The 18,971-nt window shown below is 37.8% G+C and overlaps 1 protein-coding gene across 1 annotated transcript; it reads right to left on the reverse strand.

Annotated features, from left to right (window-relative positions):
• Positions 1–829: 829 nt before the first annotated feature.
• Positions 830–17,487, reverse strand: LOC113049909 (voltage-dependent calcium channel gamma-5 subunit). The gene is made up of 5 exons (XM_026212648.1): positions 16,883–17,487; positions 7,164–7,250; positions 3,650–3,790; positions 3,183–3,328; positions 830–1,832 (listed from the first exon to the last, which is right to left on the reverse strand). The coding sequence occupies exons 1-5, from the start codon at positions 17,076–17,078 to the stop codon at positions 1,575–1,577; spliced, it is 828 nt and encodes a 275-aa protein (XP_026068433.1). The 5' UTR covers positions 17,079–17,487; the 3' UTR covers positions 830–1,574.
• Between the last annotated feature and the right edge of the window lie 1,484 nt (positions 17,488–18,971).

Here is an 18,971-nt window from a genome sequence, read left to right on the forward strand (position 1 = left end):
AATCGTGTACTTTTTGGTTTAATTACTTTGCACATTGTTTACACTGATGGACAGCTCCATCATACACTGTAATACAGGTAATTTTTGATTTCCCATCTGTGTGGCTCTTTAAATAGTATCTGTGCAATAAAGTCAGCAAAATCGCTGGTAATTAAGTGTCCCCAACTAAGCAATCCAGAGGCAACAGCAGCAACGAACCAAAACTCCATCAGTGACAGACGAAACCAGCAGTTATAGAGTGTCCAATGATTTGGCTACATCGTTCTGCTTGCTGCTGCATGGACACAAATATATATAAACGTTTTAGCTGGTAACATAACAAATAACTTAGAAATAACTAAGAAACATTACTTTTTTTTAAGATGACAGGAAGTAATTTCATAATTGAACTTTATAAATGAAACAAACTGAATCTGAACTGATTTATTATTAGTAGTAGTAGTAGTATCTTTATACTTTACACAAGTAAAAAAAAAAACGTATTTCCAGATTTATTTGTGAGTGCCTTTTTCTTTTCAGACAAATCCAACCATCATTCGATGGTATATGCAAGATAACTTTTTTTTTTTTTTACTTGTAAGAGTAAAATAGGTCAACTATAAGGCAACAAAATGCTGCTGCTTTATCATTTTATCAAGCAGGGAAATTGTAGATACTCTAAATAACTTCTATCAAATAATAATGAAACCATATAATGGATATGGATTATATACATAAAGTGAAGAAATTGGTTATAAAACATAAATTGAATTTTCATTATGTTTATTCTTTTTATACACACAGTGAAACAATCAATAATAACAGAATGGTTTTCTTGTAAAAAAAAAAAAAATGTCTTTGCATCACTGATGTGTTGATCTTCTGATTAGTTCCGATTAACTCAGAATGTAAAGCACTATAAATAAATAAATAAAAGTAAACATAAAATAAAAAAACAAATAATATTAACATTCATATCAAACACAAAATGCCTCTTAATCAAAAGACCACAGCTAATCTCACCACCAGTGACAACACATAGTAAAATAGTGTCAATATTTTTAAGCTTTGTGTTATGGTTACTTAAAGTGCATAAAGGCAGAAACCAGATTAATGGTGAGTCACATTAGCATGTATCTTCTCATCAAGCATGTGTTTTTATGGCCATTATGAATCTTTAAATATAATCATTGAATACTTGTAGATTACATTTTTAGCTCTCTATTTTTCTATAAAAACATACATCTGATTTTAATTAAAGCTGCAGTTCTGATTAAAATTCTACAAAGAGACCAACTGACAGTTTGAATGGAATTACTCAAAAAACTTTTTTCTTTAAGAAAAAGGCAGAGGTACTATTAGCTACACATCAGTGTGGTACACTACAAATAACAGAAAATGATACCATCAATTGATGTATTAAACTCAGAATAACTGCATTAGTACTGAAGGCTCTCAAAGACAAGGAAATAACATTTATCCTTTGTCCAAAACACAACATGATCTCTGGTGCCAAAGCCATTCCAGTATGGCATCTTTATGAACTAGCTAGAGCTCTTTTTTTTCTCAGATTTCACTATTGTGTAATTGCAATCTCAACATGGCGATGAGGACATCTGATCATAGTCAGGACATTTGAGAAGGGCAGGGTAGCTTGAATTCATCTGAAGAGATGCTTCACTGGAGAAGTCTGAGGGACTGCGTCCACGAGCCCTGGCATCTGGATGCAAGAACTGGCCAGAATAGTCAGAACAGTTGCTGAGGCGAGGTCGGTAGAAACCCGGATGTGGCCTGTACATCTCCTCTGCAGTGTACCGCTTCATAAACAGGTAGACAGACATTACACCTGCCACCTGGAGGTGGCACAAGTAGAGCATGTGAAATGAATGAATACAACAATTGTTACAGAATAAATTAATTCATATTATTCAAAATGAGAGAATTTACTAATGATTAATAATTTGCATGAAACACAAAAATCTAATTCTAGGGCTTTCCGCACCTCAGCACGTGCAGAGAAAGAGTGAAAAACAAACACACAAACAAAGCATGAGGTGGGCTAACTAAGGCCAATAATTGATTTCACTAGATTGCAGAGGCTAAAAAAGTTTTTTAATGCCAAAAGAAGAATTTCTGTGAAAAATGTGACAGGCTGTGGACATGATCCAACTGATCTATCGATGCAGGACTGTCTTCCATGAATTGCTTAATGTCAGACCAGCCTAACCTGATTTTACCAAGTGAGACATGTTCCTGGGACAACATCGTTGTTGACCCTGGAACAACATTGTGATTAACCAATCAGATTTGAAGAACCAGTTTATAGATTTTGTGAAGTTTATGCTTAAAATCAGTGTTTGGTGCTTGTACATCAGTGTCATTCATCTATCATTTCCTCTGATTTTAGGGATTACTCATGGTTAAGGTTAGGTTTAGGTGTAGGGATATGGTTAAGAATATATTTTTGGAGTAAAATGTTGTTCCAGGGTCAACAAAATATGTTGACCTAGGAACACATCGGACTTGGCAAAATCAGGACGTGCGTCAGACCACATCCCAGGCCTGAATGCCACATCCTGAATTATCTTATAGGTTTTGTAAATCTTTGCATTATTGATATACTCAAAGCAGTTCCTCCCATGTAATTCTCCCAAGGTTGTCTCTGTTAGCCAGTGGTATACAATCCTGCTCGTGGAAAGCCAATGTCCTGCAGACTTTAGCTCCAACTTGCCCAAAACAAATGTGCCTGAATGTTTCTAGTGAACCTTAAGACCTTGATTAGCTGGTAAAGCCATGTTTAATTTAAGATTGTAGTTAAATTGAGCAGGATAGTGGTCCTCCAGGAGCATGATCGATGACCCTTGACATATGTTGTTGAAAGATGGCGGGGGCATTTTTAATCCCAAAGGGCATTCCATACAACAAAAAAGCACCACAGAATAGTGATGCGTGGGTCGAGTTTTTTTCCAACCCACGGGTCCCACTTTTATGAAATTATTTGGCCCTCCAAAGCCCACCCCACAAGTATAGTAAAATTTCTTTACTTGTCCCAACCCAACCTGCGGGTTACCCTAATTTTTAGTCCAGACTCATTGGTAAATGAAGTATTATAAAATTTGTGCACACAGATTTTCACACAGTTAATGAATGAGACACTGCTTTTAATATTTACACAAATTTACAAAGATAATTGGAAGTTTTACCTCAGTAAGCAGGAAGGAAACTGCAGCAAAAGCAAAAGACCATCCATATTTGTAACTGAAATAAGCTTCATTCGTTTTTGTTCTGTTTAGCATCTCATCATTAATACTGGATATATACAAGACCAGACCCACCACCAGGGACAGACCTATATCAGAAATAAAGAGAAAATAAGTCAAAAAATAAAAATAAAAATAAAGAGTGAGAAAGCGCTGTAGTGACACAACATGTAATTGAATAAGATATTTGGCCTTTCAAAGAACTGTCAATTTAAGAGCTGAAAATAGTATTTCTTGTGGAGACTTAGTCTTCCAAACATTTTTACTGTAATTATTATTAGTTTTTATTAGTTATTTCTTATTTTTTATCCATTCAATCATTATAGTAAAATTCTAGTACTCTGAATATACTTTTGCCCAGCACCATGACATGATTAAATATACTGAACACTGTTTAAACAAACACCCACCTGACAGGATGAAGAAGATTCCAGAGATGAAGGCCAGAATAGTGCGTTGAGGGCGGATGTGTCCAATATTACTCAGCACAAAGCCAATGAACATGAAGAATAGACTGACCAGTGGGAAAGGAGTAGCAGAGCGAATCATTTCTGTGAACAAACCAAAATAAATCATTACAGATAATGGATACCTGATACTTCTATAACCTCTAACCATTAATGTAGCAGATAAAAAATACAAACAGCAAAAAAAGAATTGTAATAAAATATTATTATTAGCTTTAATGTCCTCTGATTCCCTCTTGTGGACCCTAAAGTGCACGCACATACAGAACAAAATCATGTGATTACATGTGAGGCTGGGTGTTCATGTGAGGGTTTAAATGCCACTGATTCGTTGAGTAGACAAACATGAGGTATTATTGGAAATCAATTCCTGGTACTCAGACAAACTGGAAATCATTCAGCCATTTAGAGACCTCTGATACAATGACAGTGACATACATATGCAAATTAAGAACCACAATATATAACAAACTGCAAAATGGGTACAAAAACAAACAAATAAATGCATATTTCATTACAGGTCAAATAAAAAGGTTCTAATTAATTAAAACAGGATTGTTTTCCCTTATGTTGCTGATGATCTATATCTCTCTAGTGAAAAAATTATTATTCACGTTATATCTTTCAAAGCGGTTTTAGGCACGGGCGAACCGGGCAGCCGCCCGGGGCGTCATTTTTTCGGGACACATTGGGGGCGGCAGCACGAGTAGATAAACAAAAAATCCTCTGTGTCGCGAAGCGGTTTTTCGTCATTTATATCATTTCACTGTGTGTGGAATTGGCAAATTGGCGCTCCCTGCAGCTGCTGGCGCCCCTGCTTGCTGAAAATATCCACTGAAGCGTTGTGTTGTGAGAGAAGTGTAAGGGAGTGGGGCGAGAGGCGCGTGCGACATTTCACCTCTGGGTCTCTCTCAAATGGAACGGACAGGGCGGGGGTGGACGGGGACGGGGGATCCACACTAGTAATATAATTAATAATAGGCTAAAGTCAGTCACACACCCCGACTTTCTTCCAAATAACGCACATTTCATTCATAATGTTATAATACAGGCCTATATACAGGCCTATAGTTCCTGCAAATGAAACTAGGTAATACAAAACGATTATGCGGTCATCAAGGTGAATTGGTTTAGTCCTGACTTCTGGTCCTGAGTGACAGTTGGGGGGATGGGAAATCTGTTGATTGTCGAGTGCCAAATAAACAGAGATGGAGAAGAAAAGGTCAAAGCCAGGTGCCCAATTTCGGAAAAGAAGAAGAGGAGAAACGAGCAAAAGATAAAGGTATGCAACTATTGTCTCTGTATGATTACAGTATCCATTTCATGAATGAAGGGCTAATGTTAATTGATGGTGGGTATAACGTAACTCTTTGTTAGCATTTTTGCTATGATGCTTTAAAAGTGTGTCATGCGTATAATTTGAGGCAGTAACCTAATGGTACCTCCATGAAAAGTTAGATTGATATACAAATTTTGGCTGAAAAATATCCTGAAACCCAAAAAGTTTTTGTTTTTGCCTATACATATAATTTAAAGTCATTTTATTTTTTAAACAACTGAGTCCCAGTGACCATAGCATAACGTGAATAAAATATAATTTTTCAATGTATTTGTTTTACTATTTGTTTCTATGCTCTAAAAAATGTGATGACATGGGGGGAAAATGAAATAAATAAATGTTGTTTTTTTTTCGGGTCTAGGAGGATATAGCGTGTAATGACAGACATTTAGTGTGTAAGAGCATGTTTATGTAACCCTTCTATTATGTTTTGAGTCAATTTGACCCTAGGCTGTTTTAGCTTTATAAAACATTATCCTATGGTCTTTTGATTTCAAATGCAGTTAAATTGCAATTTCAGGGGCACTTCTAAAATATTTTGGAGCATCCTCTACCACTGGTCAGGATGAGCCAACCACCTCCTCCGCTACAAATATGTCTCCACAAATATCTGATATTGAGGATGAAGACCTCTTTGCCTCTACTTCTACCCAGCATGAGCTTTCAGGTGTGCATATCGTGTGTGTGTATGTGTGTGTGTGTGTGGGGGCTACAAGACAACTGCAATTTAATGTAATTTTAATATTTCTGATAATTTATGAGTAGGACTGTGTTTTTTCACTGCTATGTGTTTTGAGTAATATGCCAATATGCTGTCTGATAGAAATGCCTGGAGCTGAACCCCCACTGAGCCCCACTGGCCCTCACATCTGACTGACAGGATTCGGACTGAGCTGGTTCACAGAGGACCAAGTAAAGTGCCACCTGGCTTTGTTTTCCGTAGGAATGAGAGTAATGTGAGAAGTTGCCACCACTAATATTTTAAGAAGACATTAGTAAGTGGTGAAAAGATGGCAAGAAGTTGGCTGATTTCTTCAATTAAGAACAACAGCCTCTTTTGCTTCTGCTGTAAATTGTTTTCCAAGAGGAACATCAATTTAACAAGTGCAGGAATGGCAAATTGGAAACATGCATGCAATGATATCACATCATATGAAAACAGTTGTTATAATAAAATATTGCTGTTTGTGCAGAACTTTGTTTGCTATTTTTTGTGTGTGTGTGTGTGTGTGTGTGTGGGGGGGGGCTCGAAAGGGGTCTCGCCCAGGGTGTATTTCAATGTAGAACCGCCACTGGTTGTTTTGTTTTATTTTCATATTTCATATGAAATATCAATTTTATATTCCAGGCATTCTTTTTGCAAATACTGTAATAATACAATGACATTTTTGTATGAACAAGAAGTCCTATAACAAAACGCATGGTCCAGAAGAAGATCTGATTTCACCATCAAGTCAGTCTGGTGTTACATGAAGTGACAGAAACAACTGAAATAGCCTAAATACATAGAAAGATGCTTGTAACCTCTTAAAAACTGTTTAAACAACACACCTGCAGACCACAGGACTATTTTAAGTTTTAATAATTGTGTAAAAATCAATGCTTTAAAGTGATGATGTTGTCAAAATGTATTTATCACTTAACACATAACTTGGGATGGGCATCTTTGATCCTGAAGTCCCACTGTCCTGCAGAGTTTAGCTCCATACCCTATCAAACACTCTTGCCTGTAGCTTTCTAGTGATCTTGAAGACATTGAGTAGCTTGTTCTTTTGTGTTGGATTAGGGTTAGAGCTAAACTACTTAGGACAGTAGTCCTCCATTATCGAAGATCCCTGACCTAACTAAATCAAATCAAATTAATATTGTAACCACTCATTGCCCTTTAAACACTTGTGCTTATTTGTCAAGGTAGTTTGTTTTAGAGGTTAAGAGGAGTTTTTTTTTTTTACTTATAGTAGCATATTTAGTGCAGTAAGAGAAATTCCCATCATGTAGAATAAATTATTCTTGTTAGTCCTTTAGCAATCAATGTCTTAACAACATTCAGAAAGATACATTTCTATATCATAAAAGCCATTTTTTTAATCAAGTTTACTAAAGGAGACTTTTACTCACTCAGAACGCTGGCAGTAGACTCTGACGTCATCTGAACATTCATAGGCATCACATACTCTATAGTGAAGCAGCGCCCCTTCTCCTCTCCTTGAAAAAAATAAATAAATAAAGATACAAGCTTGAACAATGTTACCATGACAACATAAAATGATTATACTATTATCAAATAAATTGCTACTACTACTACTACTGCTACTGCTATTAAGAAAAAGAAGAAGAGTACTGTTTCTATCTGAGATTGTACTTGACAGTGTTGTGATATTTACCATAGATTACCTGAAAATTAATATTTTTTTTTATGTTTTAGACAAACTACACACATATTTACACAAAACTAGATAAAAGTTTTAAATTCACTGGACAAGTTTTTTAACCAGTGGACCACACCCCGTATGTCAGCTAAATTGCTGAATGGTCAAAGGTTTGTAGGTCAAACGTTTTGCTTTGTAGGGTTTTTAGTAACAAGGCCACTCAATAACGTATACTCGTACAGAACCATTTGGACCTCTATGGATGTGACCCCATTGCAAAATGTTGTTATATAATCCATTAAGAATAACTCTGACAATGTCTGCAAACAGTATTGAATGAATATAATGAACTGAATTTAAGAATGACACAAAGAATATTCACTGTGCCTGCAATAATAACTATATCAGGTTAACTAAATATGCTACTATTCAAAAGTTTGGGGTCTATACATTTTTTCTAAAATACTTTTGGAAGTAGTCTCTAATGCTCACAAAGGTTGAATTTATTTGAACAAAATAATAATAATAATAATAATAATACAGTACTATTGTGAAATATATAAAAAAGATAGATGTTTTGAAATTTGAAATATAAATGGAAAAGCTGAATTTTCAGGTGTCATCACTTCAGTATTCAGTGTCACATGAAAATAATCATTCTTATATGCTGATTTGGTTTTCAAGAAATATCATTATCAGCATTGAAACATTTGTGCTGCTGAAGTTCAAAACATCAATCAAGCACTTATTTATAGAAATATTCTATAACCTTTTACATTTCTTTACTGTCACTTTTTATTAATTTAAAAGGGTCATAGATCCCTAAAGTTGCAAAGACTAAAGTCTCAAACCCAAAAAGATATTCTTTATAAAAGTAAAAACTTGTCCATGCCCTCCTAAAATGCCTCGTTTAAACGCGCCCCCACATGTCTACGTCACTTTGTGGTGAGGTTTGCATAACACCCCCATATGTTCACACAAAGAAAGAAGGGTTAACTTTTATTCTCGCTGCAGTATTGTTGCCACCGCCATGTGTTGGAGATGTTGTGTGTTTTATTGCAGAAGCATAAATACTTTGTTTGGCCTTCCAAAATAGTATACAACTAGAAATCAGGGGTTAAGTTGTATTTACAACACTGTTCCAGGACATTTCAACCCAAATATTTGAGTGTGTGCAGTGCATTTTATGGAGAACTGTTTCCTGATACTGAGAGAGTAGCTTACAATGCCGGCTGTTCTGATTCACAGCTTGTAAGTATGTTTTCATATTTAAAGTATTTTATACTGACCATTCAAATGCGCCTTGTCTTGTTTTGTCTTCGAATACTGAGAATCCAGACCAGGGTTTACAGGATATAGTAGAGAAGAATCTTTGTTTCAAAATCAGGATTTAAAGGTTCATCAGCAACCTTTATCACCCCAAATATAATCCTACTTTGTCACTCTGACCCATTTTCGCTTTAGCTCAACAACAGAAATGGGGCTAACTTGTTGCAAGCTCTGACTCAACCTGGCAACTTTTTGTTTGTTTTGTCCAAGCTGACCCCTGCTACCCAGTCCAGTGTCCATGGCAATAAACTCTGAAAACTGAGAGCGCGGATCTCTTTCATGGAGAGATGAGTAACTGCTGTGTTATTTGCCTCACAGAGATCTGGATGTCCCAGGTGGTACCAGGCTATGCTATCGAAACCACAGGATTATCCGTGCACCTAGCAGACAGAATACGGGACTTATCAGGGAAAAGCAAAGGAGGGGGTGTGTGCTTCATCAACAACTGATGGTGTGATCAGAAGAATGTACATCCTATCTAGTCTCTTTGCTCCCCCCCACCTGTAATACCTCACACTTCTGTGCTGACCTTTTTGGCTACTGGGGGAATTCACAGTGGTCATTATTACAGCTGTCTACATCCCCCCTCAGGCTGAAATAGATGAAGCATTTAGGAAACTGTATGGACAATTATGCAAAAAGGAATCTGTGCACCCTGAGGCTGCATTTATTGTTATCAGGGACTTCAACAAAGCTGACCTTAGAAAAATTGCACCAAAATTATTTCAACAGAAATCATGCAACACACGTGGAGATTGAGTTTTGCAGTTTTTAATTGAGATTGAGTTATTACTCTCCTTTTCGGGACTGCTTGCAAATCCCTAAATTCGTGAACATCCGTAAAGCATTGGGTCCAGATGGCATTCCTGGCTGTGCCTTAAAACACGCACAAACCAACTAGCAGGAGTTTTTTACAGACATTTTTAACCTCTCCCTTTCCTCGTCTATTGTCCCCAAATGTTTCAAAACATCTACAATTGTGCCCATAAAAAAGACACCCAAAGTTACCAGCTTGAATGATTGGTACCCTGTTGCTCTCACCACTATCATCAGTTAGTGCTTTGAGCAGCTCAATGGAGAACAGATCTGCTCTGTTCTATCTGACATCGCCCGACCACCTGCAGTTTGCCTACCACAATAACCGCTCCACTGATGACACAATTGCCTTCACCCTGCACACTCCATTTTCCCATCTGGAAAAGAGGAACATATATGTGAGAATGTTGTTTGTTGACTACAGCTCAGCTTTTAATACCATATTGCCCCTAAGCTTGTAGGGAAACTCCAGGCTCTGGATCTGAACAGTTCTCTGAGCAGTTGGATCCTGGATTTCCTGAGAGGCAGATGGCAGGTGGTCAGAGTTGACAGCAACATCTCCTCTCCACTGATCCTCAACAATGGCACCCCAGAGTCATCTACTGTACTCCATGTACACACATGACTGTGTAGTCACATAAAGCTCAGTGGTGGTAGCCTGGTAGGACTGATCAACACAAACAACAAGTCAGCCTATAGAGAAATGCTGCACACTGTGACAAACTGGCACCATGATAACAGCCTCTCTCTCTGAACATCAGTAAGACCAAGGAGTTAGAAGTGGACTTCAGGAAACAGAACAGTGAGCACTCCCCCATCATCATTGACGGGACGCTAGTGGAGTGAGTCAGCTTCAAGTTCCTTGGCATTCACATAACCAAGGACCTCTGCTTGTCTGTTCATGTGGAATCAGTGGTGAAGAAGGCCCATCAGCATCTCCACCTCCTGAAGGTGACTGAAGAATTTTGTTATGTGTCCAAAAATTCTCAAACAATTCTGCAGCTGTACTGCGAAGAAACTGACTAGCTGTATCACTGCCTGGTTTGGGAACTGCAAAGATCTCAATCAAGAATGGTCTGGAAGGTCCAACACATCATCAGAGGTAAGCTTCCCACCCTCCAGGACATCTACGCCCAGCAATGTGGGAGGAAAGCACAGAGTGGGTCGTTCTTAACGCATCTTTAATGTGACTCAGGAAGAACGAGTCATCTCGGGGAGTGATTCGTTCAGTCGTGCATGCGCAAATTACTATAGTTTCTATAGGTAATTAGTTTAGTTCACCTGTTTCAGTTTGAGTCGTTCCTTAATCACGTGACAGACCCATAAGTGTTACCGATGCAGTCTGAGCTGGAAAGAGAATTGATTAGTTCATCTAATAAGTCGTTAGGGTTTTCGAGGCATTCCTTAATCATGTGACAGACCCATAAGCGTAACCAATGCAGTCTGAGCCAGAAAGAGAATTGATTCGTTTATTTTTTAATGAATCATTTTATTATTTTTCGTTTATTTTAGTCTTTTTGAATATTGAAGAAGCCAAACAGTACATCCTTAAAAAGCATAGAGAAACAAGCTTCTTTTGAAAACGTGATATTAAGATTAAGGTATTAAGATACACAGGAATGTACAAGAGGTAAATGTGCAAACAGGTTGACACTGTCAGTGTGAGGTAGTGAATAAAGAATATCTTACTGATAAAGTGAACATTAAGTGGAGACATGAAGATGTTAAGAGGCTGGTTTTGAGTTTAGGAGCCTGATGGCCTGGGGGAAGAAACTCATCCTGAGTCTCTCGGTTTTTGCCATCAGGCTACGGAAGTGCTTACCAGATGGCAGCAAAGTGAAAAGATGGTTACTGGGATGGATAGAGTCCTTGATGATATTAATAGCTTTGCTTTTGCAGCGTTTGAGGTTGATGTCCTGCAGAGAGGGGAAAGCAGACCCGGAGATGCGCTCAGCTAAGCGCACAACTCTCTGCAGGGCTTTGCAGTCTTGACTGGAGCTGTTCCCATACCACAGTGAGATACACTGAGTCAATACACTTTCTATATTCCCTGAATAGAAAGTTTTCAGGATTTCTGGTGAGACCCTGAATTTCCTCAGCTGCCGCAGATGGTACAGTCTTTGCTTGACTTTATTAACCTGTGTTTGAATGTGAGTAGTCCAAGTCAGGTCCTCTGAGATGTTTACACCAAGGTACTTAAAGCTGCTCACCCTCTCCACAGGAGTCCTGGTGATCATAAGAGTAGTATAGGGCTGCTGCTGTCTCTTCCTGAAGTCCACAATCAGTTCTTTAATTTTCCTGGCACCAGGATATTAATTCCTCTACCTCATCCAAGTATGTGGTCTCATTATTGTTGTGAATGAGGCCCGGAACCACAGTATCATCAGCAAATTTGATTATAGATGTGGAGCTGTGCAATGACACGCTGTCATGTGTGTAGAGAGAGTAGAGCAGGGGACTCAGGACACAGCCCTGTGGGGCTCCTACGTTCAGGGTAATGGAATTAGAGGTGTTTTGGCCTAGTTTCACCACTTGAGGTCTTCCAGTGAGGAAATCAAGAATCCAGCTGCAGAGGGAAGAATTCAGGCCGAGGTCCATAAGTTTAGAAGCTAGCTTTATGGGGACTATAGTGTTAAAAGCTGAGCTATAGTCGATAAATAGCAGCCTTACATAGTTCCTGTTATTGCTGTAAATGTGTGTGAGAGAAGAGTGCAGGATGTGAGAGATGACATCATCAGTGGACCTGTTTGGGCAATAGGAAAACTGAAGATGGTCTAAAGTATCTGGGATGGAGGAGCAGAGGACATTTTTAACCAGTCCCTCGAAGACCTTCATGACTATTGATGTGAGGCCAACTGGACGATAGTCATTTAGACGAGAGGGTTTATTGTTTTTAGGCACAGGGATGATGACAGATTTTTGAAGGAGGTGGGAACCACTGATGTAGCAAGAGACTCATAAAAAATGGATGTAAACAAACAGCGAGCTGATCAGTGCAGGACTGCAGAACACGGCCAGAAATCCCATCAGGTCTGGCTGCTTTCCTTACATTCATTCGCTTTAGTGCCCTCCGAACCTCGTCCTCCGACAAGGTGATCACATAATGATCGCTGCTCTGACTGCTGCTTCCTGACGCATTGATCGGCAGACTTGCACTGCTTAGATTGCTTTCAAAGCGGCCATAGAAAGTGTTTAGCTCGTCAGCCAGAGATGGATCTGCTCTCACCTCTGCAGAGGATTTGTTTTCAAAGACACAGATGGTCCTTAGTCCTTGCCACATGCGTAGGGAGTCATTTGGCTGGAAATGTGACTCTATGCGTTCTCTGTATCTGTGTTTGGCGACTCTTACTGCGTGTCAGAGAGCATAGCACGATGATTTGTACTCACTAATTTTTCCCGACAGAAGACCAGTGTTGTAAACAGCAGTGGGTTTGTTTACTGCTGCACGGATTGTTTTATCCACCCACGGTTTATGATTAGAGAAGGTCTTTATAGTTATTGTATCCATAGCTTGTTTGGCTAGTGTGTTTACCAAGCTTAATGCTACATCCGTGAACTTGCTGATGTCAGATGAACTTGCCCGAAACATCTCCCAGTCTACGTCATCAAGAGCAGCCTGTAGCATGGCTTCTGAATGGGCGGAAAATCTCGTCACCACCCTCTGCACCAGGGGATCTTGAACAAGCCTTTGTTTATATTCCGTTATGAGCAAAATATTGACATGGTCCGGTTTGCCGAAAGCTGGTAGTGAGCGAGCTTTGTAGGAATTCTTAAACTGAGTGTAGCAATGATCCAGCGTATTCTGTCCTCTGGTTGGACAGGATACATGTTGATAAAAATTATATAGCCTACCAGTCAAGTTTTATAACAGTAAGTTTTTTAATGTTTTTAAAGAAGTCTCTTCTGCTCACAAAGCCAGCATTTATTTGATCCAGAATACTGCAAACGCAGTAATATTGTGAAATATTTTAACTATTTAAAATAACTGTTTTCTATTTTAATATATTTTAAAAAGTAATTTATTCCTGTGATCCAAGCTGTATTTTCAGCATCATTACTCCAGTCTTCAGTGTCTCATCCTTCAGAAATAATTCTAATATGCTGATTTGCTGATTATCAATATTTCAAACATGAGTAAATTTTTCAGTATTCTTTGATGAATAGAAGGATCCAAAGATCAGCATTTATTTGAAATAAAAAGCTTTTGCAACATTAGTCAGTATAATTTGTTTTGTGTACATTTTGGAGATTTCTATTTCATATAAATGCTTTTCTTCTGAACTTTCTATTCATCAAAGAAACCTGAAAAAAATTCACTCCACTGTTTTCAACATTATCATAATAAGTTTTTTTTTTTTTTTTTTTTTTTTTTGAGCAGCGAATCAGAATATCAGAATTATTTCTGAAGGATCGTGTGAATGGAGTAATGATGCTAAAAATTCAGCTTTGAAATCTCAATAAATTACATTTTGAAATATTCAGATAGAAATTAGTAATTTTAAATAGGCTAGTAAAAATATTTCAACATTTTATTGTTTTGCTGTACTTTGGATCAAATAAATGCGCTCATGTTTCCAAAATGTGTAATGTGTTTGTCTTTCCAAAAGTGTCTGTTTTTCTGTGATAGTGATGTCCGATTTGCGAATTAATCGTTCAATTTAACCGGTTCTTCTTAGTGAACCGGTTGAACCAGTTCACCAAATCGAACTGAATCGTTTGAAACGGTTCGCACCTCCAATAAGCATTAATCCACAAATTACTTAAACTGTTAACTTTTTTTATCGTGACTGACACTCCCTCTGAGTCAGAATAAACCAATATCCCGGAGTTATACATTTACTCAAACAGTACACTGACTGAACTGCTGTGAAGACTGAACTGAAGATGAACCCCAAGCAGAGCCAGATGACGAATGAACACGCCCACTGCTGGAGCAGTTCTCGTTCTCGAGTCAAGAACCAGTTGCATCGGTTTTCGAATCACCAGTACACTGAACTGAAAACCGTTTCTTTCGGACGCATCCGATCTGAGAACCGATGAACTGATGATACCGCATGTAATTTTTCAAGTATTTTGTTCAACATCTGAAAGTGTGATAAAATAACTATATTTTTTTGTTTTAGCCTTTTTTTATTTATTTATTTTTTTAAGATGAATGTTTCTAATCTGTATATTGGCCAAAGGGGTTTTCAGGGAAGTTGGACAATAATTAACACTCTAAAGACTCTTAATAGGAATAAGGGATGATTTATGAAATATTTGTACTGTATTTATAGTTAAGGATGACACATTCAGAAATTTAATTTGTAGTAAACAGAACATGAACACGAGTAGAGCTGATGATACTGAACAGTAGCACATGCCGGCTAGAGCGATTCTCATTCTCGAGTCAAGAACCGGTTGCATCTGTTTTCGGATCATTAGTACACTGAACCGAAAACCGTTTCTTTGGGATGCGTCCGATTCGAGAACCAAGGAGCTGATGATACTGCGCATACGTGATTCAACGTGAAGCCGAATGACTCACAGCGTGTCTGAACTGAACTGATTGTTTTGGGGATTGATTCTGAACTGATTCTGTGCTAATGTTATGAGCGCAGGTAAACCGAAGGCTTGAATGAAGGGCAATCTGGCGAAACGTAAATTAATTTAATAACAACTACATTGCAATGGATTACCTATGTATAGTAAGTGGATCATGGTTTCTGCACTGATGACACCTAATTTATTTACTTTATACCTTCAAGACTTAAATCCTTGTATGCACATTATTGCTGTTACTGTATTTGGATGCGTTGTTGCAAAAAATAATTGTAAACTTTTCATGATTATGAGGTTTTTAACTGACTAAAGTTAGGATTACTGACTTTATATATTTGAATGTATGATAGACGTGACGCCATTACGTCATTGCCAATGACGTCATTACGTAGAGCGTAAAAGAACCGGTGAATTGTTTTTTTCAACCGGTTTATTGAATCGAACCGTCCGAAAGAACCGGTTCGCGGAAAAGAATTGAACTTCCCATCACTATTCTGTGAAAACATACCGCATAGCTGGATGCTTTTGTTCAGCGCCCTCCGACTTCGAGTATGAATAAACACACACTGCAGGAGTGTTTAGCGCTTCGTGATGTTCATCTCGCCTTCTGGGTTCGAAAAAAAAGGTCATCTCATGCGCAGACGGTCCTGTCTCTGAGTTTAAATCTATATTTATTCACACCAGCTCTTGACAACGAAAAGTGCGATCACACTTGACCGAAAAAGTTAGAATATTAAAAGAATATTAAAAGTGTGTGTGTGGGGGGGGGGGGGGGGGGGGCACGTCCCCCGGGTCCCCCACTTAATCTACGCCCCTGTAAAGACCCTAATGTCCCGTTGTAAACTTATCCTGGCTCTAAGATAGTCCAACTTATTCTCCAGAGACTGGCTCGAAAAAAGATTTGTTCATTTTTCTGAACGAGACTCAAAGATCCGAGTCGGTAAAATGATCTAAACTTCCCATCACTAATTTGCATTACTAATTTGCACTAAACATTAGAGCACATCTACCACTCTCTATTATAACACTATTATGACACATACTTCAAAATTACTGTGACTACTGTGATTATTGATTATTATATGTAAACTTCCAGTGTATTGAAAGATGGATTCATTATTATTAAAAGCACAACAACATTTAAAAAGTACAGTTACAAACTGGCTTATACAAAGTTTATTAACAAATACAAATAAGATGGTGCATGACATACACCACATTCTATCTTATATATATCAACTAATAAATTAGAGACAAATACAAGTTTCCAAAAGCACCTCTCTCTCTAAACGTGATCACTGAAATCTTATTCAAGCTCCACTATGCTGCGGCTTTACACCACACACTGTATGGAGCAGAAAAGACACTTTTTTAGTTTACAATTGTAGTGTCGGATATCCAACTTAACTAAATGGTTTTTATTTCTATTAAAAGCAAAACAACAGTGGGGGCAGTACCACAGTGGGCAAGTGTGTATTTGGTATACAGCCAAACACTGGGTAGTAGCGGTAACAAAGACTACCACAGCAAGCCTATGTGACCACTAAGAACGCATGTTCTATATAGTATTCATGAGTGTAGTATGAATGTAATCTGGACATACTGCAAACGCCATGTTGTCATTATCCATTGATCTACCAGTGTCAGTTGCGTCACTTCACTGCCATTCACAAATCTTCTCCGAGGCCTTATGAAATGTCCATTGTTATATACACCTCAAGTCCTAACATGTGGCAGTGTTTCACAGAAAGTGCCTATAGTCACACAGAGGCACTCACTCACCTGCAAGGAAACAGACTCTCCACAGCCCTGAATGGAGAGACATACGGATTTCAGTGCTCTGATTAAGAGGCAGTATGACCCCCTCCTCCAGGTAAAGCCAGTAGTCAGTGCTGACCGCAATAGCCAGCAGCCCCAGACTACACACAGCAAACACACTGCTGAGGAGTGTCAATGCCTTCCTGCCACACAAACTCATCTTTCACATCAGCAGCAGAGGTGACACGCTGCAGAAAACAGGAGCTGTAACGACAGAAGGGGAAAACAGTTTATCTTATACTGCAATTTAACATCCAAATGATTTAAATACATATTTTAGTCTTAAAGGAGCCTAGAAAAGAAGTATACATCGAAAAGCATTGTTCTTTGCATGAAGTATGTTTCTGGAGTTTTACATTAGGGTGAAAAGCTTCATGTTATTGTTAGTGTCCCAGTTGTTGTCTTGACACAACCTAATCAGGGGTTCTTATCTAATGACTGCTGAAATTTCGCCCCCTTTTGCTTGTACATCACACCCCAATTAATGCTACCTTTTGGCTATTTGTGATCTCCATGAATGACTGTCACTAGTAGCTAGTAGTATTCATGCTAAATTCAGTGCAGTTTGGTAAGCTACTTTTTTTACATCCTAAAATCCCTATAAACCTTAATAGAAATTAAACTATTTATTCTTTCAATTTCAGTAAAATACAGAATAGTTTAGCCTTTTATCTTTCAAACAACTGTAATACTTTTTTATTTATTTATAGAAAATGTTACCTTCTTTGGTTAACAAATAGAAACAGTCTGAATAACAAAAAAATAACAATAAATTTCAGTTTGGCAAGATCTTCAGGAAAAGCCCAACTAGTAAAATCCATGCAGGTTTATGTAAAAATAACACGTTAACTAATGTATGTAAGAATAAATTACATAAATGATATTCTCTGCTGAATAAAGATGTATCAGATCACAAATGTTCTTCTGAGGTAAATTCCTCATAGCAATACATCTTTCAAAAATGATGTAAAGTTAGATAAATCTTGATTTCGATTGATCTTGAATTCGTTCAATTTAAAAGTAGACACTTCGAGCTTTCAGATAAGAGAAAGACTGTGCCTCACTTTAGTTTCATACGGGTTCAAAACCCCGGGAACACATGATAAGTAAAAATTTATAGCCTGAATGTACTGTAAGTCGCTTTGGATAAAAGTGTCTGTTAAATGCATAAATTAAATTAAATTTAATTTAATTTAAAAGTAGACACTTCAATCTCAGATATGGCAAAGACTGTACCTAGCTTTAGTTTCATTTGGATTAGGCCTACATAATCAGATAATTTTCGTTTTCGTTTTGAATTAGTTTCAGAGATTATTCATTTTTGAAGTTTTCTATAGACATATTTCTCATGCCAGCTTTGATTAAGTTGTTTTTAGTTTTAGTGAAATTGTGATCACTAGTGATGAAGTTCTTTTAGTTTTACACCATGTCTTAAACACAGTGCTCATGCAACAGTCAAAGACTTAATCTAATGGTTGAGAGAGGGTAAAATCATTGCACCTGCACCCCAACCCATCATCATACCTGCCAATCGACCTTTCATTACAGCCCTTACTATTATTACTATTATTGTTGCAGGCCGTGAGTATCACCACCCTTGCCCTAAATGGCCTTTTTTTGAAAACTGAAATCAAGATGTTGGAGGAAGCATTGATAGACTTATATATCAATGCTCATTATCATTTTACTTTATATTTTTCTGATATATCCATAGTTTAACAGTTTAGTATGATTTCTTGTTTATATTATTATTCAAATTATTAAATTTAAATTCAATTTTAAAAAATCATCTCCGTTACATATGGTAACCCTCGTTCCCTGAAGGAGGGAATGGAGAGGCCACATCGGTGACCGACGAATATGGGATATCGCTTCGATAGACCAATCTGCTTTGGGTGTAAACTAAACGAGCCAATGCATATTGGCATGCAATTATTGCATCCAGCTGCCGCTGATCACTGCGTGAGTATAAGAGCCGAGCCGGGACCCGGGAGCTCAGCGGCGGTACAGCAACTGTATACGGCAAATACACATATAGCAACTGTACGGCAAA

The sequence above is a fragment of the Carassius auratus genome, chromosome 30 (genome assembly GCF_003368295.1).
Source record: "Carassius auratus strain Wakin chromosome 30, ASM336829v1, whole genome shotgun sequence".
In the NCBI taxonomy this organism is placed as follows: Eukaryota; Metazoa; Chordata; class Actinopteri; order Cypriniformes; family Cyprinidae; genus Carassius; species Carassius auratus.

Coding starts and splice junctions, on each gene's coding strand:
- LOC113049909 (XM_026212648.1), bottom strand. CDS start 17,078: ATGAGTTTGTGTGGCAGGAAGGCATTGACACTCCTCAGCAGTGTGTTT. Junction 3,791..7,163: donor GTCTACTGCCAGCGTTCTGA/GTGAGTAAAAGT, acceptor GTTTGTTCACAG/AAATGATTCGCTCTGCTACT. Junction 3,329..3,649: donor AATCTTCTTCATCCTGTCAG/GTGGGTGTTTGT, acceptor TTTCTGATATAG/GTCTGTCCCTGGTGGTGGGT.